This window comes from Athene noctua, chromosome 13, assembly GCF_965140245.1.
Source record: "Athene noctua chromosome 13, bAthNoc1.hap1.1, whole genome shotgun sequence".
NCBI lineage: Eukaryota > Metazoa > Chordata > Aves > Strigiformes > Strigidae > Athene > Athene noctua.
This window is the reverse complement of record NC_134049.1, coordinates 12,898,357-12,923,239: the sequence shown is the minus strand read 5'-3', so window position 1 is coordinate 12,923,239 and position 24,883 is coordinate 12,898,357. Positions and strand designations below refer to the sequence as shown.

At 39.5% G+C, this 24,883-nt stretch overlaps 1 protein-coding gene across 2 annotated transcripts; it reads right to left on the bottom strand.

Moving 5' to 3' along the window:
* Window positions 1–341: 341 nt before the first annotated feature.
* CLPX (caseinolytic mitochondrial matrix peptidase chaperone subunit X) lies at window positions 342–23,563 on the bottom strand. Of its 2 annotated transcripts, XM_074917164.1 has the most exons (14): window positions 23,418–23,563; window positions 19,155–19,315; window positions 17,529–17,646; window positions 12,597–12,751; window positions 9,691–9,850; window positions 8,442–8,483; window positions 7,112–7,288; window positions 6,118–6,282; window positions 5,681–5,769; window positions 4,976–5,140; window positions 3,640–3,939; window positions 3,053–3,145; window positions 2,701–2,807; window positions 342–1,560 (listed from the first exon to the last, which is right to left on the bottom strand). In XM_074917164.1, exons 1-14 carry the CDS (start codon window positions 23,485–23,487, stop codon window positions 1,470–1,472), a joined length of 1,893 nt encoding a protein of 630 aa, XP_074773265.1. In that variant the 5' UTR covers window positions 23,488–23,563; the 3' UTR covers window positions 342–1,469. The 2 variants fall into 2 exon arrangements, with proteins under 2 accessions (XP_074773265.1, XP_074773266.1); XM_074917165.1 differs by lacking the exon at window positions 8,442–8,483.
* Between the last annotated feature and the right edge of the window lie 1,320 nt (window positions 23,564–24,883).

Below are 24,883 nucleotides of genomic sequence, written 5' to 3'. Positions count from 1 at the left end.
AAGTTTCTAGAAATATCCTCAACTCCCAACGCAGCTTTTTCTGAACCATTAGTGGGTCATTTAACCTGAAAACAAGTGAAATCCTAAGGGAAGTATCTGTTGCACCTGACTACAACTGCACATCACACTGTTGCTAGGTAAGAACATAAGTATTACATAAAATTTACATGACAAATTAACAACAAAAATAGGGTCAACACATCTGCAGTATCCTTTCCTGTCCTAACACATCCACTAGACTGAAAATAATGGAAGTTTTATTTAAATATGGTGTATTAAAATTTTAGAAAAAAGGGTTAGTAAAACTTAAGTCCACATATCACCAAAGGACAAAACAAAAGTCATAAGCAGCAATTTTAATTCCTGAAACAAATTAAAAACATACAGGTCCTTTAGTGTTTTTACAAAGACTTTCCTAAAGGATTGAAATAATTTTGGTGTAGAACAGAAAGGGAGGGTTGCTTTGCCATGAGACTAAAAATCAAAGACAAAACCACGATGCAAAACTAGCATTTGAGCATATAACTTAAAAAGCACTGTCATGTGAACAGTCACTACTGGTAACATCAAAAATATTATACATTTACTTCTTTCATCTCTTAACATTATAAGATAGGTTGGGCAAATACCTGGCACCAAAAAATTGATGCATGATAGTTCCAATACGTTAAACAAAATGTACTATATTAGAACATTAATATTTAAAAATTTATGTCGACTTCTCATCCAAATTCAGATGGCTTACCACTTCCTAGAAATCTTGTTTACCCCTCTGGAAAAATCAGCAAATTACTGACTTCACCTTCTTTCACAGTATTCAAGGTGACTGAAACTTACTCCTAACGGAGAGGTGAAGATATTATTTGATATCGCATTCAAATTACTGTAACAACTAGTGTCACATTTTTGCAAAATCTCCCAGCAGTGTCAGAAAGCGTATCCCATTTTTTCCAAAACCCTGTTGCAAGGGCTTCCCCCCACCAATGTAACAAGTCACTCCAGCACCCACCTGGTTTCAAACACCAGCAGAAATCTAACACTGACCTGAACATAACCCCCTGTGACTCATATGAGGAGCTAATAGTTTATTCACCATCTACTGATTCTTAATCTTGATTTCCCATTTGTAGAGTAACATTATTGTAAAACCTAACTATGGGCAGCACCCACATTGCTGGTTTAGCTTCTAGAAAGAGCAATCCAGGTGCTACTATATTCGCTATACATTTTAATTGAACAAGTGTAATATACAATTCATATTTGAACATTATGCCATCCAAGTCCACACAATGTCCATCAATTAATCAATGTGATGTTGCAATAAAATACAAGATCTGATTTATCTAATAAAGTTCCTCATCACGTATTGTATCCGAGAGAGATCCAATGCCTGTAGTATCAGACTGAAGCCAGAGACAATCGTAAGGAAATAACCGTGTGCTTTATGCAGGTGAGCATTTTGACAGTATTTAATGGTTTGCAGCATCTGCTTGTCGAGGCCAGCCTTCCTCCTCAACGCCAGAGTCATACTCTTCTTCAGATGAATCTTTAGTGGGAGCCCTATAATTAAAACAAACTGATCAGATACTTTAGAAATGGAAGGAAAGAATGGAAAACAGTTTCTATAGCTTCTGTTAAACATGCCACCTGCAAAGTACCCCAGTGACAAATGCTCTGACAAGGATCCATCTGCTAAATGACCTTCTGGTCTGAAAATGGTGCTGTGCAGATTTACACTACTACCAGTATGCAGCCTCATTACTGAAAATCAAAATGCTACCAAATTCAGTTATTTGATTTAATCAGTAAATTTAATATTTACAGCAAACATGAATGCTCGTGCTCTACAAAACCACTTAAAGCAACCCATCAATCAGTCTAAGCATAGTACATTCCACTCCAACCACCCCCCTCAAGACACTAGGTGTGCCAAGCCAAGCTTCAGCACAGACACAGATGAATATAATGAAGCATGTACCTCAGTGGAGAAACTCACTCAAAAAGGCTGTCAGGGTAGAAACCAAGTCAGAGTTCCCAAATTTCAGACCTGAGGTTTTAACCTGACCCATTCCCTCTCAGCCCCATCTTTTGTTCACTAAATTTATTTTTTTTTTTGAAATCCAGTTTTGTCCAGTGCTTTCAGCATTCCACCACATTATTACCGTAATACCATCCTTACAACATTAAAATTATTATTTTAGCAAGGGTTCAGTAAATCAGTAGTGTGACTTTGTGGCTCTCCAGTCCTCCAAAAGCAAGGGAGAAGAAAACTACAGCAGCCTGGAACTTGCATTTAAAATAAACCACCTCAGTGTAGAAAGCAGGAAGAAGGAAAAAGTTCCTTTTCAGAAATTTCAGTACAGCTGCTATTAAATTTCAGATTGTTACTGTTAACTTGCAATGCTTATAATCTACTTTTATTTCTACAGGTATACATACACACACACACACACAAAAGGCTTAAAGTAACTTCATATAAAAGTTTATTTTAAAATTTCTATTTAAAAACTAAAGCGATACAAACCCAAAGTGTCTAGGACAGAATAAGCACTAATTCAGCTGTGTACAATATACAGAGAATTGATCCTTTTCATCTTGTGTGCACAATTTTGTGTTTATATGTTTGTTCCTATAGCAAACATCAGAATACCTGTCTAGCTGTATTACTCATCTGTTCTGATACTTCCATTATTGTTTTACCTAATGTATCCTGGCTCTTTTTTGCCTTCTACAACATCTTTGTCAACTTCCACGCATACAATGTCAGAATTGGGCACTTCAAACATGGGCTCCAGCAACAGCTTTTCCTACAAGAAAATAGAGGGGAAAAAATATTTCTGTATGCCCTCTTCTATATAACAATATGGTTAGCAAGTGATTTTCAGAGCTACAGGATATTCTTGGAAGAAGTCTGAATACTCAAACTTTTAGAAAGAGACTTACTGCACAAGACCCAGAACTAAGTGAGGTTTTGACTGAAAATTGTCACAATTAGGTCCATACGCGCAAATATACGTAGCTTCATTTACTCAATATGAGACAATTTACTCACCATTATAGATCGAAGACCTCTTGCACCAGTTTTTCTGTCCAGGGCCAGTCTGGCTATAGCCTTCAATGCATCTTCAGTTACATTTAATTCACACTGTATCGAGAAAAACAATAAGCTAACTATTTAATTCATAACTCACGTGTGTTGAGTGCAACAGCGCGTTACTGAAAATAACAAACAGTAGCTGTCTGTTACAGACCAGAACATTTAACGTTTAAGCTACACACAGAAAGCTTCAGCTACACTTAATATTTGACTAACATTACCAGTACCGATCCCTTCACATATAACTACTACAAGTATCTCTACAGCACAGGAAGCAGCTCTTGATGTCTATTCGGCAGGGTCACAGATGTTCATTTGAATGTTAACATGGAAGAGCAGCTCAATTACTTCCAGATCATTTGCCCCACAAGGACAATTATCCAGTCTAAACTGGTCAGGTTTTAACAAGTTAGCTTACTTATTTTCAGAGTGGGGAAGGGAATATGTGGGGGCAAGAAGTGATGTCACTTGATATTTTAGATCACTTTAACACTGTATTTATAAACAAGAATATTGAAGAGTCATCAAATAAAAATTCAAACCTTATCCATGCTGAACAGTGCCTGGTATTGAGGAACCACAGCATTTCGTGGCTCAGTAAGAATCCGTACAAGGGTTTTCTCATCTAGGCTGTGCAGAGGAACTACAACAGGCAGACGTCCCACAAACTCGGGAATCATGCCAAACTCAATGAGATCTCTGGCTTCCACATGACGCAGCAAGCGATCCTTTTCTTCAATATCTTCATGTGGATCAGACTCTCCACTTATATTTGCAAGATCAGCTGCTGCTGCAGCTCTTCTGCCTTTTCCCATATTAGATGGTGTCCCAAATCCTAGATACTGCAAAACAAATGTGTTAACTATTACAGTTCTCTAAGTGTAAGTTTTCCTTATGTAACTAAATCACATTCCATGTGCATTAAAAAAAAAAAAAAAGAGTGACTGATTATGTCATTATATATTAACTCAAGCTTGATAAATCACTTACAGTAAAATTAGACCTCTTGCACTCAGGTTCTTCTAACATTTAATTCCCTCAGTAAGGTATCAATACACCATCCTAAGAGCAAGTTTCTCCGAATATAAAAAAAGTTAGTAACATGTCCTGGTAAGTTCATAAATACCAGTGACACTAAAAAGGGCTCTTCAGAAGTGAAGTAAATGCATGCAAGAATACTTGTGTGAAAAGCTACATGAATTATCATAAACACTAATTTGGATTTCAGTTACTCCCCTGTTAGAAACAGGGTACAGATTTTGCCAGAAAAGATCTGTCCCCAGACATTAACACACAGAAGAGTAAACTGTGTGACAAGATATTTTAGGATAATAGCTTTTAACACCATTTGCTCAAACTGTCTGAGCATCAATAAACATCTGGATATCAGTAAAAAAGCTTCTTCTCAGTTTCACACTTGGTACACTGCAACTGAAAGTCTTATAATTCCTAGGACTGTTTCACATCTTGTTTTTAAGAAACATAGGACATGAGAGCAATGTAAAGAATTCTACCACTTAAGTATGTAGTCCTCTACCAACAGCTTAAAACCTCCCCCCCCCGCCCTTTTTCTATTACAGTATCACAGAACCATCTAGGTTGGAAAAGACCTTGAAGATCATCTATTCCAACCATTAAACCATTCTCTATTTGTGTATGCTAAAAATTTCTCTGTGGAAGCAGAGACTGCTGCAAGCTACTTAAGCCTACTAACAGTTAGCTTGTTCTCTGTTACCTTTCTTAGGCTTGACCTCAGGTTCACAGATAACAGATGGTAAACCACAGCTCTACAAACATAGCAAGACCTTTACGAGTCAGTAGTGTGAACAGTAAATAAGATGATAATTTTTCAGTTCAAATACAGCCTGATGCACTCACTTTCTCATTTTTCCTCCTGCTGATAATTCTGTCAAGACCATTAAAAGCACCAGAAGCTACAAAGAGGATGTTTGTTGTGTCAACCTGCACCGTTTCTCCACGTAGTTTACGAGAATTCTTTTCTGGAACATTTACTATTGTGCCTTCTAGTAATTTTAACAAGCCCTAAGGAGGAAAGAAGAAATAATCAACATAAAATTTCACTGTGTGGTATCACATAAGGTGGCACACCATACTGTGCTTACTTTCACAGATTTACATTCTTTTAATCCCTTATGTCTTTATAGTAAGTGTCTAAAGAAATCAGTTTTCCATACGAGACAAATAATCTCATTCAAGGATAGACAAAAATCTCCCTAATGTGACTCCCATGCACACTATGAGCTGTAATTAGTAATGAGTTACCTCAAGTTTTGTCAGAATAGGAAGTGTTATCTATTCTTGCCTATGTCATGCAACTTGCATCTGAATGCTGCAGACTTTTTCAATTAAAATGTTTCTATGAAGCAGTCTCAAGTTGGTTTAGACATTTTTTTTTAGTGAATAAAGTAAAGAGGAAAGATGAGGGTTTCAAAGGTTAATAATTAAGCAACTGAAGAACTATGACTCTATACACTCCCATGCTAATTGACATATGATAGGATGATATTCAGACTTGATGGGCTGTTTGCTTATGAAGTAAAATCACTCCACAGTAGTACGTACTTGCTGAACACCTTCTCCTCCAACATCCCGTAACTGATGAATACCAGGAACGCTGCCAATCTTATCTACTTCATCCAGAAAAACAATTCCTGCAGTGACAGAAAATGCATTTATGAAAGATTTCACTTTTTAAGAGAAGCAAGAACTTATATACAAGAAAGAATGTAATGCAAGACAGCAGCAGTCTGTTCTACTGCCACACTGGAGGTTGCAAAAATGTATATATACAATCTTGTCCAACTAGGGACAAGAACAAAACCCACAAGATATCCATACAGCTCTTTGTGGGTTTATTACTTCTGATTTCAAGTGTTAAGATTCAGGTACATGCAAGGAATATAAATTACAGAAATGCTGGTGGTCTCAAAGTTTAGAGCACTTAGGCAAATTAACAGAGTCTAAGAGTGAACTTCAGGAAATGTATTGTAAAAGTTTACCTTGCTGAGCTTTTTCTACATTATAGTTAGCATCCTGCAGGAGTTTTGCGATGACAGATTCAATGTCTTCACCAACATAGCCAGCTTGAGTTAAGGTAGTACAATCACAGATAGCAAAAGGTACATCTAGGCATTTAGCTAGAGTCTGAGCCAGCAAGGTTTTACCTGATAAAATAAAACTTGTGTCACTTCCATACATTTCTTTAGAGCACACAAACCAAACATTTACTATAGGATCATCATCACCACCATTAGACATTTTGAATTATGCCAGCATGTTCATATATTCATATAAAATATTTTCCAAGGCAGTCAGTGTTCATGAACAGTGTTTTCTGTTGGCAAGCTGTATTTCTGAATTAGACTAATACTACACATCTGAGGCAGCTTGAAATGTATGCAGTATCAGAAATACCACACAATATAGAAACCAAAATACACATACTTGCATAGATTAAAGATGAAATAAATCAGTAGTACTTTGCAGACACTCAAGGTGCAGTACAAAGTCTAATTGCTCCTGCTTTGAAGTTGGGAAGAAACAAAAATTAAAATATTATTTAGTGAATGTTCTCCCGAATAGTCTGCAAAATGTTTATCACTTCACTTATAAACACACAAATATGATTTCTCTTTTAAGCCTCCTTGTAAGTGATCTGTCCCAGAGGTCAAGCAACGCTAACCACAGCATCTCATCGTCCAAAGCAGAGAAACTTTAAATGTGTCATTTCAGTTTAGTGAAACATGCACATTTTAGTCAGTTAGTAAATAATATAGGTGTTTAAAAACAAAACAAAAATCAAAAAGAAAACCACATGACCAGACCTTCCTTTTCACAGTATTTAGCTCAGCTTGTTACCATGGCATGAAAGCACCGTTTAGCTTTTTTTTTTTTTTTTACACCAAATTAGAATAATCACAAAAGAAGAAAATCACTCATTAACAATCAAGTCTAAGAAAAATCTGACACCTATAAAAACATGCAGCTGTATACCTGATCCAGTTGGTCCAAGCAGCAAAATATTACTTTTTTCAAGTTTTATGTCGTCATTGGGTGAATCTAATACTTCTCCTCCCCGTTTTTCCTGAGGTATCTGCTGGTTCATTTGTTGCTGCATTGATGCTCCTAACGCATTACCATGTGGACTGATGCCAGCAATCTGCAGTAGTTCTGAAGAGAACAATAACAGTACTGTTTGAGCACTGACAAGGTCTGTCATTACCTTAAATACACAATAAAACTTTGATTCTTCTGTTTTGTTCTGCAAACCTGTAATTCTATCTGTACAGAAGTTTACAGATAGGACTGCAACAGAAGTATGGCACAATTATTACAAAAACATGAGTTTTAATCATATTTTTGTACAAGCACATATTTGAACATATGAAAATAATCTACAGTGGTACAGTGGATTATCTAAAAATACTCCAAAAATACTCCATTAAAAATGAGAAATTTTCAGTCCCTACAAATTGACTCATTTTAACTGCAATTTTTTATTTTTAACAGATAAGAAGAAATAAATCCAAGCAGTTGATTTCTATGATAAAAAGGTACAAGAGCTGGTATACTGTAACAATTACAAAAGCAATGTACAGGTCTACTCTCAGGACTTAAAAACTTGTCTTAGATCAGTTGTTACAGGTTTTGTACACATGGATATAGACACTGAGCTGAATTTTCTTTTTTCAGAGCACTAGAGTTTTCATTGGTTCACAGGGTAGAATACTGAAGATTAAGAAAACTGGTTTGAAGAGATGTAACTGGGATTACAAACTGACCCACACTAGACCAAGGAAGAAGTTCAATAGCCAGTGAGAGTTCCAGTGAACTGAAAACAAACATAACTGACCTCACTTGGATTAGGGTGGGTGGGAAGGAAAAAAAAAAAGGCATTCTGAGGTTCAAGGTGAGAGTGCCTTTTACGAGTAGAAATATCCTACAGAAAACAGTTGCCTAACTTCCCTTACTAACTACCTCCTATCATATCTTGTGTGGCATTATTAATATAATTGGACCTCAGTTCTAAATTAAAAATAAATCTTAATTTCCACTTTAAGGACAACTCTAAGGACAGGTAATTATGTAGCCAACTTCATAAAAGGCATTTTTAAATTTTAATTACTTTCTACCTAGAACTAGATAAAGAGTCAGACCCTAGTAACCTCTCCTAAAAATATGCTCAGTGCCATCAATTAAATTTACTTACAGAAGAAAAGCAAACAGGATTTTACCTAGCATTTCAAACTAGTGGTCACTAATCTACATTAACACCAAAGGAGTAGATGTTACAGAGGAGGACATGAGGAGAGAGTTCACTTACTTGTAAATCTGTACTCATCCTCCCGTCTTCTGATTTCTAATTCTAAGAGAGGATGAAAACAGTAACAAAAAATAAGTTTATAAAAGCTTATAAATTCTCCACCTCTTGCCCTCTTCCGAATACATCTCAGCACTGTGTATGAATGTATTTCTAACCAGAAATGCCCATAAATCTTTTTTTTCCTGTCAAAACTAATCCAAAACCCAACTTGCATGTTTCTAAAATGATAGCAAGCTTTCTACTACTTAAAACAGTTAAGTCTGTTACCTCTGATTAGATTTTAATTTTAAAGCCACTTATAGAAGGGGAAAATAAATGCTGTAAGATAATTTTTGTTTTGGAAAGGCTTCCTTAAACACTCACATTTGTATCTGAATGTTACAATGTAAGATTTCACATATTTCAAAGTACTATCCATTCTAAATGTTCAGTGCCAGTCCCTCTGGGTGTGCACCATTTTATCTTCCTGTGGAGGGTCAGGAACTTCTCTGTGCCAGGTACACAACTCTCCTACCATTACCAGAAAAGTGCTACTAATGTTTCCCTCTTAGTTAAAATACTTATTCACATAAATTCAAAAAACAAAGATGACTGATCACTCAGTATACTATTTATTGCAAGACAGAACAAAACACCTTAAAAAAAAAATCAAGGTATACTTTGAATCAGAGACAGTCACTTAATCCTACTTCTAAAAATAAGTTAGATCAACATAGCTACACACTTACTCAGTAGCAAAAGTACTGCCAAGAGTAACTCCATCTACACCTACAACTCTTGCTAGATATGGAACAATACTATGGTGACCAAGAGACGCTGCCAACAGCAGCAAATGTGGCTAGAAAGCTAGTTATTCATCACATTCACTATGCAAGTTATTGTCTTCATGATCTGCATCGTTGTGTGCAGATTAAAAGCTGCAGATTTACCATTAAGCAGTAAATAAGATTAGAAATTTAGGAGGCTCACTTTATAAAGTTAAAGGAAATTACTTAATAACACATGTCAGTAAAAAATGCTAACCATGGAATACGGTGGGCAATACCCATGGCATCATAAACCTTCTGGATTACTTTTAAATACATCACAGAAATCTACATACAGTGAAAATTAAATTTAATAGAAACTTTTTTAGCTCATTCTAATTACAGAACACCTAGTGTCAAGGTAATAAGTTTCTCAGATTTCTTAAGTTAGAGCGCTGAAGTGTTAAGTTTTATTTGACTAGAAAAACACCAATCGTACAAACCTCTCGGTGTTAAAGAAGTCTGCTTTTCAACTTCTGCTTGCTGTCTCAGGTTAGCTGGGATATTATTGTAGATTCTTTTGTAATGATTGTACACAGCAACTGAAAGCACCTTCTTGGCAAAACACTGACCAACAACGTATTTGTCGAGGTAGTTATAAATCTGAAAAAGAACTCAATTTTAGTAACACTTCTAAACTACCAGGCAGCAAAAAAGAAGAACAGTATATTGTGCCAAAGATGGACTTTGGTCTAAACCAACCACTACAGCACTAAGAACCAGAAACCCAGCATCTAAAATACAGAATATGTTCCTGTTGATAAGTTTACTTAAAAACATGGAACTTCCGCAGTCACATTGTGTCTGCAGTTCTCTCCTATTAATATTTAAACCCATTATCATTTTTACCCAAATTTGTAAGAGGAACAGAAGTTTCAAGAATACTTAATTTCTTAAGAATCCTATTCAGAAGCCGTACACAGCTTCAGAAATCATTACAGTCCACTAGAAACTGAAACACAATAACCTCCCTATTTGAGAGAGGGAAACCCAACGACGTAAGATGGATCAAAGCCACAAGCCGATCAGCCCAGAAATGGGCCAGATAAAAGGTTCTGCAGCTACAGAAGGAAGCTGCTAACATTAGGTTGCTTAATATGAGGCCATACCAGGAAACAAAAGATACTGCAGTTGGCAAGGGTTAAGGTTAGCCTCAGGGTCACAAGGAGAAAATGAAGTTACTGGACTTCAGTCACAAGACAACGGTAGAGGGAAACAAGCCCAACTACTTTGATTTACCTGAACAAGCTCAAACACATAAAGGAAGCCTACAGAGGGTGGAAGCAAGGACAAGTAGCCTGGTAAGAATACAAACTGTCCAAGCAGCCAGGGATGAGGTTAGGAAGACCAAAGCCCTGATCGATGTCAAGGACAAAAAGAAGAGCTTCTATAGGTATGTTGGTGATAAAAGACAGGCTAGGGAAAATGGGGGCCCTCTCTTGAATGAAATAGGAGACCTTATTACCCAGGATATGGAGAAGGCTGAGGTACTCAATGACTTTTTTTCCTCAGTCTTCACCATCAAGTGCTCTAGCCACACCACTCAAGGGGCAGAAAGCAAGTCAAGGACTGGGAGAATGAAGAACTACCCACTCACTGCAGAAGAAGATCAGATTCAAGACCATCTAAGGAACCTGAAGGTGCACAAGCCCATGGGACCTGATGAGATGCATCCATGGGTTCTGACAGAACTGGCAGATGAAGTGGCTAAGCCACTGTCCATCATATTTGAGAAGTTGTGGCAGTCTGGTGAAGTTCCTGATGACTGGAAAAGGGGAAACATAACCCCTGTTTTTAAAAAGGGAAAGACGACCCATGTAACTACAGGCCAGTCTCACCTCTATGCCTGACAAGATCATGGAGTAGATCCTCCTGGAAACTGTGCAAGAGCATGTGGAAAACAAAGAGGTGGTTGGTGACAGCCAGCATGGCTCCACTAAGGGCAAATCATGCCTGACAAATCTGGTGACCTTCTGTGATGGGGTTACAGTGTTGGTGGATAAGGAAAGAGCAGCTGACATCATCTAACTGGACTTGTGCAAAGCATTTGACACTATCCTGCAGGACATCCTTGTCTCTAAACTGGAGAGACGTGGATTTGATGGGTGGACCACTCAGTTGATAAGGAATCTCCAAGTGGAGAGCAGTGATGAGTGACATTCCTCAGGGGTCGGGGTTGGGACTGGCACTGTTTAACACCTTTGTTGGTGACATGGACAGTGGGATCGAGGCACCCTCAGCAAGTTCCCCATCAACACTGAGCTGTGTGGTGCAGTCACATTGTGGAGGGAAGGGATCCATCCAGAGGGACCTGGACAGGCTGGAAAGGCCCGTGCAAATCTCATGAAGTTCAACAAGGCCAAGGGCAAGGTCCTGCCCATGGGTCAGGGCAATCAGAACACAAAGCCAGGCTGGGTAAGGCTGATTGAGGGCAGCCTCAGGGACAAGGACCTGGGGGTGTTGATGGATGGTAAACTGACTGTGAGCCAGTAACGTGCACTCTCAGCCCAGAAAGCCACCCGTGTGCTGGGCTGCAGCAAGAGCAGTGCGACCAACAGGTCAAGGGAGGGGATTCTTCTCCTCTGCTCTGCTCTCGTGAGACCCCCCTGCAGTGCTGGGTCCAGCTCTGGGGCCCCAAACATCAGGACACAGACCTGCTCGAGCAGGGCCAGAGGAAGCCACGAAGATGCTCAGGGGGCTGGAGCACCTCCCCTGTGAGGACAGGCTGAGAGAGTTGGGGGGTTCAGCTGGAGAAGAGAAGGCTCTGGGGAAACCTTAGAGCAGCCTCCAAGGATTTAAAGAGGCTACAGGAAAGGTGGGGAGGGACTCGTCATCAGGAAGCACAGTGATAGGATGAGGGGCAACAGGTTTAAACTGATAGAGGGTAGATTTAGATTAGATATTAGGTAGAAATTCTTCCCTGTTAATTTGACCTGGTGAGGCCCTGGCACAGGTTGTCCAGAGAAGCTGTGGCTGTCCCCTCCCCAGAAGGGTTCAAGGCAGGTTGGGCGGGGCTTTGGGCAACTTGGGCTAGTGGAAAGTGTTCCTGCCCATGGCAGGGAGTTGGAACTAGATGATCTTTGAGGTCCCTTCCAACCTAAACCACTCTTATGATTCCTGCCCCCTTTATAATCATAGAACCATTCTGTGATTCTATGATTCTCCTCGTCCCCTTCATCAGTGCTCTGTCAGGTCACATAGCTCTCAAAGGTTTAACCTTGAGCTAATTGTCTTTCTTGTCTGTTGCTCTGTTACAGTAGACTGTTACACACTTGATGCAGATTAAGAAATAAAACATTTCACCATGCTGTAATACAAGGAAACACTGGGATGAAATTAAGAACTCTACCTTTTTCGGTGGAGGCGGCGGCTTCTGCTGGAATGCCAATTTCACAGCTTCTGCTGCTGACTCGGGCTCTTTAATGATGCTCTTTTTTGTGTCTGCCTCTGACAGTACAACAAAAAAATGGTGACACTTTTCACACTTCACAAAACGGGTGGAAGCTGCAGAAAAAGTAAAACAAAATGGTTAAGAGGAATTGCTTAGATAGCATTCATTCAACTGCTCAAGTTTGTCATACACAGGACAAGCACCAGTAAGACAGCACAGCCACCTCTGTGTTTACACAACACTTCCCCTTCCTTCACCTTAGAAGCTTTAAAAGCAATTATTGGACTATGAAATTTGACAGAGAAGGAATGCAATTTGCCCATAAAGTCACAACGCAAAGCAGCAATCAAACAAGGGATTAAAAAGCAAAAAAATCTGTTTCATAATACTTGGCATCTCAGAGATGCAAAATTAATGAGAACTTCTAACTATGCAGGAATTGGTGCTAACCCTCAAACTAGCAAGTAAGAAAAAATTGTGGTTAGGGCCAGAGCACTCCGAAGTGCAGGGGAGCCATGCACAGTCTCAATGAGAGCATGCAGCAGGTTTGGGGAAGGACAGCTGTGGCTTCTCCCAGTCTTTGCACCCCACTGGCTGTGGAACACTATGGAGTGTGTTCCAGTCACCTAAGCCCAGGACACAGAGCACAGCAGGGTCACGCAAAGGGCTCATCCCAACAAGAGGCAGCCGTGGTATGCAACAGACAATCAGAACTTTGTTTTGCAAGATCTGTTGCTTATTTATTTTTACTGTCAATAGTAGAACAAATTTATTTCAGATTCAAAAAGCCAAACCCTCCTACTGACAACTTTGTGAAGTATGTCTCAAGAAATCATGTTATCGGCAAAGGCTGGTTTCAAACGCCTGCAAACTAGAACTTGCACTTTTTTTTTTTTGTTCCTTTGGAAAAACAAAGTTGAAATAATCAAAAATAAACAGAAGAATAAATTTGTAACTCAAGACAGATCTTTTCTGATCATATTACTATGCTATTAAATGCAAATCATGTGCAATAGGACTGACTTAAAATATATTAGTAAATGTATTAAATTAAAAGCAATGTAGCAAAACCACATGAAAAATTTCAATGTCAAAACTTCTGAAATCATGAAAAGTTTTTATAAAATTGCTTGAACACTGTAATACCAGCTGATTTCAATAACAGCCTCTAGCAATAAACAAGCTGCTTATTTATAACTTGTTGCCTCCCATAGAGCTGGCATCAGCAGAAGAGGAGCGGGTGAGGTTTTTTTAGTATTAAAGACAACTTACAATGGGGTAAGTAATACCAGCAGATTATTTTAAGAATGCAGCACATAATACTGTGACCATCATAGCTTTATTAGCACTACTCTAAAGAAAATTTGTGTAACAGCTGCAAAGTTCTCCTGGCAACCTTCCCAATTACTGTTATCTGCCTGATGGGAACATGATGGAAAACCACTTGCATGCACCCACCCCTCTTACATAGCTATTATTTACCAACAACATTGCAGAAAAAAAAAACAACAATTTCTTCCAACGCTCACTCAAAACACCTCTGATACTCTTGATGACTACTGTGCCACAAGGCTGTTTGTCCTTATGCAATGCTAGCAGTCCGCTTTATTGGGAATAGTTAAAAAAAAAAATAGAGAAGATAAAGAGGAGGTTGTAAGAATACTATTGTGCATCTTTAAAACATTCACTGAAAAAAAATTATTGTGCAGAGCACACTTTTATCAATTACTTCAAGCAGCACATAGGAAAGTTATTAGAGATCTTCCTATTTTGAGGAAGACAAATGGGGTCTGTGGTTACAGAGAAACTTTGATGTATGGGGTGCCTTGGGGAGGAGACTCAGTTATCAAAACACAGCTGTGAAACTAGCCAGTTTCTATCATCTACACAGCAATCTGGAAAAAGGTATCCATATGAGTTTTAACAAAACAAAGAAATTAGAGAAGTTTGCTCTGAAATGCAAGGAAGCCAAGTTTAAGTATTGCTGTGTCCCTGAAATTGAGCATTCAAAATTGTAAGCAACTTTGCCATCCTTAAACACTGCCATATTTTTGTATATTCTTTCAACAAATACATAAAAGCACAGCAAAGAGCCTTCATGTGAAATTACTTTACCATCCTTAAGATGTCTGCAAATATTTACAGTGTGGTAAAATGCAAGTCAAGTGTTGGTTTTGATTCAGGCAACATTACCACAGAGGCTGCATATGCAAAGAAATTTCTAAAGTCCGTATGCAAAGACCTTGCCAAAGAGAAAGGCCGTGTTTTTACAGTACATACAGGAAGCCAAAACAATTGGAGGATTTATCTTGAAAACACTTGTAGGGTTGAGATAATGGGCTACTATTAAACACTGTAAGTTAAAAAGACAGCAGGGAAGCTTCTTGCCTATTAAGTACGTTGAGTAGCAGGGAAATCTTGCTTTGGAGGATGGAAGCCAACCTGATGGCATCAAGTGGAGACAGTAAAAGCAGCGCCTAGATAAGGCTTATGTCAATCAGCTTTACAGCTGTTGGATTTCACTCTACATCTGAGGCTCACATCTTATTTCACTGATCACAAAATTCTCCTTAGAGTCTTACAACCTAAAACAATACAGGAAGTGCTGAGAAAGTGTGTCAAAGCAAAAATTCCCTTTGGCTTGCATCATATTCTTCCCTTAATTGTTAATTACTGGAAAAACATTGCCAAGCAATTGCTTGTATCTGCAAACCTTGTACAAAGTAAAGCCCCATTAAAAACTCCACTGGACAACCAGCTTGTCACACTGCCACTCAATGGCAATTAATTTACTAATAAGGGTGGCTTTTATTCAGTATTTTGTTCCCCTACTTCTCTCAAAATGACTGAAAAACTAACATTTAAAAACTGATACAAATGCTAATTGTATACTTCCCTTTGGCTTTAGATATTTACTTAAGGCTCTGCAGTTCAGTAATTCAAACCAGAATTGAACAAATTCATCATTTTTCCTGACTAAGCATCATCGTAGGCTTATCTGAAAAATCAAGTTCCAGTCTGTTTAATACAAACTGCAACCCATTTATTTTGGGCAGAACAGATTTTTTTTTTTTCCTTAAGTTTGTTTTCTCTTTTGAAATTGTTTTTAAGGTAATTAGAACTTAGCTCTTCCATTTTCTAACCACTTTATATTCTACTGTTGGCTGGGAAGCAGTGTGCTCAAATTAACAGACTAAACCAGAAAGACAGAGGTCAGAGAAAACTTGACCATGACTTCCAGGAACTTCTGAGAAATTAGAGCAATTATGTTCTTTGGCTTATTTTTTTTTTAAGTTACCAATTCATAGAAAACTGATGACTGCTGTTCTCAAGATGAACAAGGAAAGTCTGCTCTACTCTACTGTCTGGTGACACTGTGCTTAGTTTGAACTAGTAGCAGACTTCATTTAAAGGCTGTAAAGTCCTAAAGCCTCAGAGTAGAACAATTACTCACAAGCAGACTTTCTTATATTTTGACGCTTCTGACAAATTTGACCAGTGGCAACACTGTTTTTACAATGACAAAGTGGGTTTCCAGTCCCAAGCTGCTTACAGTGCATGTGTCTTCAGATACAGCAGTTCCAGCGTGGTATCACTACTTGTGAATCTGAGATTGCATATACTAGACATTTTCTCCCATAACATTAGCATGAATGAATCCTCTAAGAAAGTTTTCAAGCATGCTTAGAGATTCCTAGTGACATTGACAACATCACATATCTGCTTTCCAGAGGTACACAGCAATTGTTCTACCCTGGGGCAATGCTTGAATGGTATTTCCAGATAAAAGCATAAACTTCAGTAACAAGGAGAGCAAACACACCAGTGAAGTGAGAGTTTCAAAATGTCCCTGTCCGCTCATGAATCATGTGGTAAGGAAGTAAAGGAAATTAAAAATCCTTCCACTGTTTTCAACCACACCTAGTCCAGGTCAACATATTGAACATCACAACAGATCGTATTTCTAGTTCTATCAACTAGTGCCAGATTTTTCAGAAAACCTTGTTGCCTATAGTTTAAAAAAAAGAAGCTTGCTATTTCTTGAACAAAAAATAGTAGCTTGTATCTGATGGTTTTGTCTAACAAATACATAGTTATTACAGAATTGTCTTGTGATTCATGTTTGACCATTTTTGTTAAATAGTCATTTATATAAGTAGCAGCAAATAATAGCACATCCACTTATTTTTATCAACTGCAATATTAACAACTGTTGAACAAGTTTATGCTGACCTTGTCTTAAGCACCTTAGTGCACAAGTCTGATTATGACTTGATACCTCCTCCTTGAGCCCCACCAACTAACAACAGGTATTTGCTTTCTGACAACTATTTTCTAGGCTGGTCTTGTTAGCACTGAAATAAAGGAGAAATGTCTTCAAGTCTGATAGAACCTAAAGCGTAACCGGCAGATCATTCTAGCAAGCCATCTGTCATGTACTAATTCCTCTGCTGGATAAGCGCTTTGGTTATAGTACACACAGGCTTAAAGTTTTATAATTTAGTAAACAAAGGACAGACATTACAAATGTACTTATAAGTATGTATTTATATAATGCACAGAAAGAAGTATCGGTAGTTAAAATGGTGGTGTTTATGTGAGCATCTCTTCCACTGTATAAAATGTAACAAACTATTTTAAAACTACATATTCACAGTTGCGGTCTGAATTCCACTACCGTATTCTGCTCCACCACACATCTTCGGAAATTACACAAATGTATCCATAGAGACAACATACACTTACGCCAATGTGGCCAAAGTAAGCATAACAGAATTTTTGACATTGTATAAGTAGGTAGGCTAAAACTTAGCTATCAGAACTACATTAGATCACAGACACAGTCATATCTATGTCTATTTGAGAAATAAAGTATTCATTAAAACTTACACACAAAGGTCTCCACGTGTGTGCACAAGTCACCACACTTCGGGCAGCGCAGCTGGTTCCCTCCTTTCCCAGAGCTTCCAGAGCTTGACTTTTTACCACCCCCCTCACCGACAGACTTCTAAAAAAGATTTCCAGACAATTAGCCTCAAACAATGGAGCTGTCACATTAGGCATTTAGCAGTGTGCTTATGGAATCCAGTAATATGAATATTGCAATAGCTGAATCACAAAACAACTACTGTTAGGATTTTTTAAAGGCTTTGAAAACTTAGAACACCACGATATAAACATTTTGAAGCGTACGCACATCTGCATTTCCCATGTCTGCCAATTTTGGATGCCCATGGAAGAGGCATCCCACATCTACATCAGAACTGCTTCACTGACACTAGAACAATAACAAGCTCAACTGTGTCCAGAACGTTTTAATAGTATATTTCAATGTAATTTATTCTAACCCCAGGAAAGAAAACAAATCATACTTATAGAGAGAGTAATTTCATTATTGCAACTGTGTTGACTCTAAGGGTTTCTGAAGCCACAACTCTTCTCACGTCCTTGACAGATGTAGCTATGCTGGCAGATGGCTGTAGGGTAGATACGGCCTATAAAACAAGCATCTCAGAAATGGCTTGAAAATATTTTACTTTTTACTACTAAGGCAGAGTTCCCTGACAGACACATACTTGCCTTTCTCCATGTCACCCTGGTTAGTGGTGTTCAAGGTTAACATTTTTTAAATCTATATCCATTCTGTACCTCTGAACTTTGATTAATAATAAAAGCTATTACATTTTAGGAAACAGCAAAAATCTCTTCCCTTTTCTAAAGCAGTTCCCGATTTATTTTTTTTTTTTAATTTTGCTTACCTACTCATGTCTCCTCACAACCCTTCTCAAGAAAAAAAAAAAAGACTATTAAAGATTTTTTCTTTCTTAATTTCTTAAAAAAGTTTCATCTGAACCTTCAGAACACCCCTGTGTCATCTGGACAGTTCCTCAGATGTCACAACACATCCTACTAAGGCACACCCTTGTGAGCCTGTGAACTCTTAAAATCTTATTTGCTGACTAAAAAGCACTTTTATTTTCACGTAATCATTTAACTGAAGAAACTGTTTATTAACACTAAAGACAAGGATGAAAATAGATTACAATTTACTAACAAGAATAAAGCTAGTCTTCTCACAAACTTGTCTTCCTTAATACAACTACTAAATCAGCTCTGAAAGCAAAAACATTTTAAAACGTACTTACTTTAAAAAGCCTATTTGAGAGTAGTAGGCTTTGGAAGGAGAATAATTCTGATTGCTACCCTTTTCTGAGATCCTGAAAACTGGTTGAGGATTTATAACATCCTACAGTTTTCAAGTGTCTCTTTACTCTAGGCAAAAATATTTATAGAACTGGTAAAGGCATCATGGGATATTCAGAAGTTTTATCTGCTAACAAATTCACAATACAATTTGTTTTTTCTTCACTGTCAGCTGCAGCAATTTGAAGGAAATGTCAAGAGTCAGCAAAAATTTCATGATGATTCTAACTTTCAGTAAGGAAAAAAATCTACTAAAAACATTTAAGAAACATTTTATATAAACTATTGAAAAACCTAATTCATGGAGATTACCTTGCTTCCATCCCCAGAACCATCCTTGTTTGCACCATCCTTTGAGGCAAAATATGCTGGTGTTTCTGAAAAGTTTCTAAGAGGAATTCGTCTTAAGGAACAAGTTTCAAAAGTCCCAAGTTTTCTTAAGACAGGGATGCGTGTACGACCACAAGTAATACCTAAAATAAATTGAAAACATAAAAATTAAATATTAAAAACACTCTAGTTCTAATCCCTATGCCACCAAACCCCAGAATGTATTTACATTAAATGAAGCTCAAAGGTTTCAGCAACAGAACTCAACTCTGAACATCCAAACTTCAGATATCCAAAATAAATTCTCTTTGCCACCTTAATGTTCATCTCATTAAAAGCTGCCTGTCTAAAATGACCCCAAAGTAATCCCAGGTCCTTGAATTTCAGAGAATTGAGAGTCCAACTGTGTCATAAAATAGGCAACATCCCAGTTATGAAACTGATCCTCAGAATGATAAAAGCAATCAACATCCAGAACTTATTGTGAAATAACTCACCCGATAAAGTAAGAGAGAGACCTTTGCAGTGTCTCCTTATTATGCAAAAATTATCAAAGAAGCGTCTCGGACTCAGACTGCACATCTGAATTTGGTTTTCACTTGGGAACTCTACTAAAGACTAGTCTCCAGGAATTCGAGGTACCACTTGACAAAAAAAAAAAGTTGTCTTGAGGAAAACTGAAAGGTCATGTCGTATTTGGCACACATTGACAGATAGGCACAAGTAAATTCAGTGTAATCTTAACTTTGTTGAAATAGCTTATTGCCAACATGAAAACTCATTGAGAAACGAAACAGCCTTCTCCTCCTCTTGCAACAGCAGGCAGGATTACATTTCATGACTAGGTATATGTTGTGGCTGTGATTGCAACATCTCTCAACATAGACAAGAGCCTGGAATCCATCTCATCTCTCTCAAGTGAGAAATTTCTCACTTGCTCTCTCATTTTGAGAAGAACTCTGTGATTTATCAACAGAAGAGCTACATAGCAACAATGACAATTAAAAACTTGCTGATAATACATGGTTTTACTGTTAGAGACATGAGAGAATCCTTCTGAAAACTCTTTTGAAAAATGAATAAAAACAGTAAGAAGGGCAAGTGGAGTACAGTTCATTTGCTTGGAAAGAGTTAACAATGACAACCAAGAGCTGGAATCTTAGTTGAAAGAGGACATCTAAGAAAATTCACCTTTCTACTATAACAGGAAAGCAGAAAAAAAGGGGGGGGGAAGCATTACAGACAAGCTTAAATTTACCAGTGAAACTCTCACAGGCTTCTGAAAAGCCACAACCAAGAAGAGTGTGTCAAATTAGATCTGAAGTTGTTTTAACAACTCAAATGCTGCTTAAGACTCCTGAACTTGAAGATTTGCAGTTATTCTTAACATGACTAAAAATGTAATCTTTTAAAAATCTGTAATAGCAATACTTCTGGAATAATGATCAATGTGCTTTCCAATTTTAAATTCTTCTGCTGAGTGCCACCACAAGACAGCAAGACATTTTAGATTATATGTGATAAACTAAGAAAATATCTCAAAAATACTGGCTCATTTTCACAGGCAGTTATGTTCCTTCAACCAAATCTGCAGAGAATGCTGAAGAGTACGTGCACCAAGTGCACTTGTCAGTAGAGAATAAGCTGTGGTTGGTGTTTATAATGCAATAGCTGTTCTGCCTTAATTCCCTGTCTTGCAAGCTTATTCCTCATAGATGCTTCCTTTACTGAGATGTGTTTTCTCAGTTCCCTTTGCAGGTGGTAGAAGACTCCTTAACAAAATTAAAAAAACAAACCACGTCACCTCCCCTGAACAAAACCCAAAGTCACAAAACTTTTCTGCGATACAGGGAGATTTGGCCTGTGGAGAAAGGATGAAGCACTAACGCAGGAATTAAAACATTTTTACCACTATGCACTGCACATGGACTAAGATCACTGATTTTAATTCAGAGAGCCCCTGAAATGCAGAAAATACACTGAGAACTGTATTGCATGACATAGTGTCAAGTACTGAGCTGGTAAATGCCACATTACTGACTGGGCCTATCTACTGATGAGAAACACTGCAGCTGTGAGGCTTCACTGCCAGCATTTGCCAGGACACCCACAGCAGACCCAGGCTAACCAGAACCCACACTGTAACACTTTGCTTGCTGTTAAATTCACTCTTACAAAAGTCTCAGCTAGCCAGTCTTTTGGGAACATTAAACTCACCCTGCTACACATGCTGAACTTTAAAGGGTGTAGATAGGCTAAGCCAGGAAAAGAAAGAAAGCATATTACTGCTATATCAGCTTGTGGCTAAATGTGAAAAGCCTTATCCCTGTGCTTAGCATGAGGTGTGAGCGATACTTTTTTGACAAAATATCATTGTGCAATTAAAGAATGAAGCAGTAAGACAGTTATCACTACTTTCTTGCATATAAGTTGGGCCAGAGGCAGATTCCTGGGAGATAGCAACATTCCAGCCCAATGCCTGGCAACTTCCACTGAATGATCCAGACACTGATAAATGTTCAAATCTGCAACAGCCAGCTAGCACAGCGGTATTTGCTCACAAACACACAACTGGCAGTCAGGGCCGGGATGGTTTTTTGAAATGGTAAATTTAAAGGCTATGTACCTGACATAGGCATGTTGGTAGCAGCAATGGCACCTATCCAGAGTGTTCAAATTAGCGTTAAGAAAGAATGGGAGGCTCCTTTACACCTTATTGACCTTTAGTTGATACTTGAGGAAAGAAACACTGACTTCTAAGCCAAGCTTCAAATATCTTGGCAGAATCTATTGCCCAAGGAAGCCACAGGGAGATTATGACAAAAGAGAAGTCTCCTCTCTGTCCCACACATCACCTGATCAACCCGACTGATCCATGCACTCCAAACACCCTCAAGTCTGTACCAACCAGCAACAGCAAAGTACCTGGCAGAAAACATAATCTCTTGCAATAAAAATACACCAAAATAAGATTTCTTTTTTAAGAACCTTCATGGAAAGCTGATGCATAATAATCTTACTACTCTGTAATTGCATTTCTGTTTCATTTGTTCTTTTACATACCCATTTTCAATCATAGTTCTGACAAAAAATATATACATTTTAAGAAAGATAATCCAGAAGTTAATTCAGACTGTTACTTGCTTTAAAGTCTATTTTTTTCAGTGGGTTTACATAAGGCCAGACAAGTTGGAATTTAAACTACTGGTTTAAGCCTTTCAGCACAGGTGAGGTCAGCGATGTAAATGCAAAGTCAACTGCAGTAAGTTAACTCACTTCTTTAAAGAAATAAATCATCTCAGACTTATCAGGCTATTGCTGAGAGTACAATCATTCAAAACCCTGTGGCATATGTGGCAGTAGCAGCGATTTTCAGCACCATTTGGGAGTGGTCTGCTGTTCACTAAAAGCAGCACATGGTATGTCAACTCTCACTGCCCACAAGAACGCCACAAAAAGGATAAAAGTAGTAAAAAAGTAACAGCCACCCTCTGCTTCAACTTCTAAGTGGTTTGCACAGTCTCACCCTTCTACCAAGTTGAAAATAATTACTTTTTGCTGAGTCCAAGTCTTTACGAAGAAATATTTCAAGTTCAGGCTTTTAATCAGTCAGACAATTAAGCTCATTTACTAGAACTGCAGGGTAACGCACACTGGACGACCACTGCTGAAAATCAATCCCGTGGAAATAAACTCTATTCTCGCATTACATTTCCCAAAATATATTTCAGCGTGGGCTAATTTTCCAGAACTTCGCACCATGTAATATTGCCTTAATCCTGACATGCCACCGGCCGTCCCTTCACACCACCCTGGGTGACACTAGCAAAAGATTAATAGAGGAAAAAAAAAAAAAAAAGGAGGCCGAAGCAGCCACCCGTTGCCCAACCGAAGCCCTTATCACAACGCTGCAGCACGGAACTCCCCAAGCCGGCGGCCACGGGAGGGCTCGTCTCCCAGCTCCAGGCAACGCCTCCGGAGCGCGGCTGCTCCCCGCTGACACCGCTCCGGCGGTAACCCGGCGGGCTCCCCTCTCCCGGGACCCCCCGGCAGCGGCGGGCTGGAAGGGCGCGGAGCGCTGACAGCCGTGCGGTGGGGGGGAGGGAACGGGGCTCCCCCTCAGGGGAGCGGAAGGGCCGCCGCGCTTCGGCCCCGTGAGGGCCCCGGGACGGAGGGCCGGGCCCGGCCCAGCCCCACCGGGGACAACGTCAGGCCGGGCCGCGGCGAGGGGAGGACGGCGGTTACCTCTCCGCGCGGAGGGCAGCGTGGAGCCCAGGAGGCGGGCGGCGGCGGCACAGCTGTGGCAGGCGGACATGGTGCGGCCGCGGGCCCGGCCCGCTCCCCCCCGCCGCCGACTAGGCCTCGCTGGCGGCGGTGCTGCGCGCCCCACCCGCGCCGTAAACACCCCCTCCCCCGCCCAGCGCCGCCTCGCTGACGGCACACGCTGCCGCCGAGCGTCATAACGCACACCGCGCCGGACTACCGCTCCCAGAAGGCAGCGCGCCGGGCGCCACGGAGGCCACAGCCCCGTCTGCCGCGCGGGGCCTCATGGGAGATGTAGTCCACGGGGCGAGGGGCACCACGGCTCCTCCGCGTTGCATCATGGGAAATATAGTCCGGGCAGCGACGGCCCCCCGGGGACTCCCCGACACGCACGTTATTTCGGGAGATTCCTGCTTTTTAATTCTGCTTCCTAAAAACAACACGAGAAAAATATTTCCCTTAGATTCCTGGAATAATTTTTTTAAAAGCCTTTTGTGAATAATGAAACAGAAAAGGCAGCTGAAAGCTTTTAAGCAAAACGATGCAACTTGGAGAAAGAGATGAAAATGATGCTTTGTGTCACGGGATGATCTTCAGCCAGGGAACAACACTGTGCATAAATATATGTATTATCTAATCAAATTTATCCTTTAGACATACCTTGTGGAGAATGAACTTACAACTGACAGGTGACTATTGGTCTGTTTCAACTCACCTTCAACTCCTGTTTGTCACGCATTAATTAAATTAAGCGAACTGATCCCAACTGGTCTTTAGAGGAAGGACTCAGAGACAGGGATGCATCACCCATCCCACTCCTCAATTACCTACCACAAACACCATTAGACCCCACAAACAGCAGGCAACACACTGTGCTGCTCGGCTGCATACAGCAGGAGCACTGAACATCGTTTTTAATTTCTGCCAAGGTCTGGATGGATTTTAACCCTTATGAAATACAGGTTTAACACCACCACCTACAGCTGGACAACTGCCAGTCTAATTTTAACCTGCATTACAACCACCACCGTGTTTCCTTTTGGGAGTTTTTTGAGGGAGTTAGGCAGGAACAGCAGGTTAGGCTCAGGGACACGCTGACACATAGCAATAGAAGCAGCCTGCCTTGCGATCACACCTTACGATACCATGGAGGGAACAGCGGCGGCATCTTCTGTGGATTCCATGTGCATGCTGAAGCAAATACAGGTTTGCTATCTGGTTAACTCACGGCACCAGCTGGGGATCCCAACTTGCCTCTCTGAGCTTCCCCTTTAACTTGGTGTACTGAAAATAAACCATTAAGATGTTACTTATGAAAAGCTATTTGAATGAACGATTTTCTCAGCTCAGAGCTTTACCTACAAATGTTTCTTTATGTACAAAAGGCGAGAAGTGCTGTTGTACCTGCTAACTTACCTTATGTAACTCATTTTTCAGCAGAGCCTTAA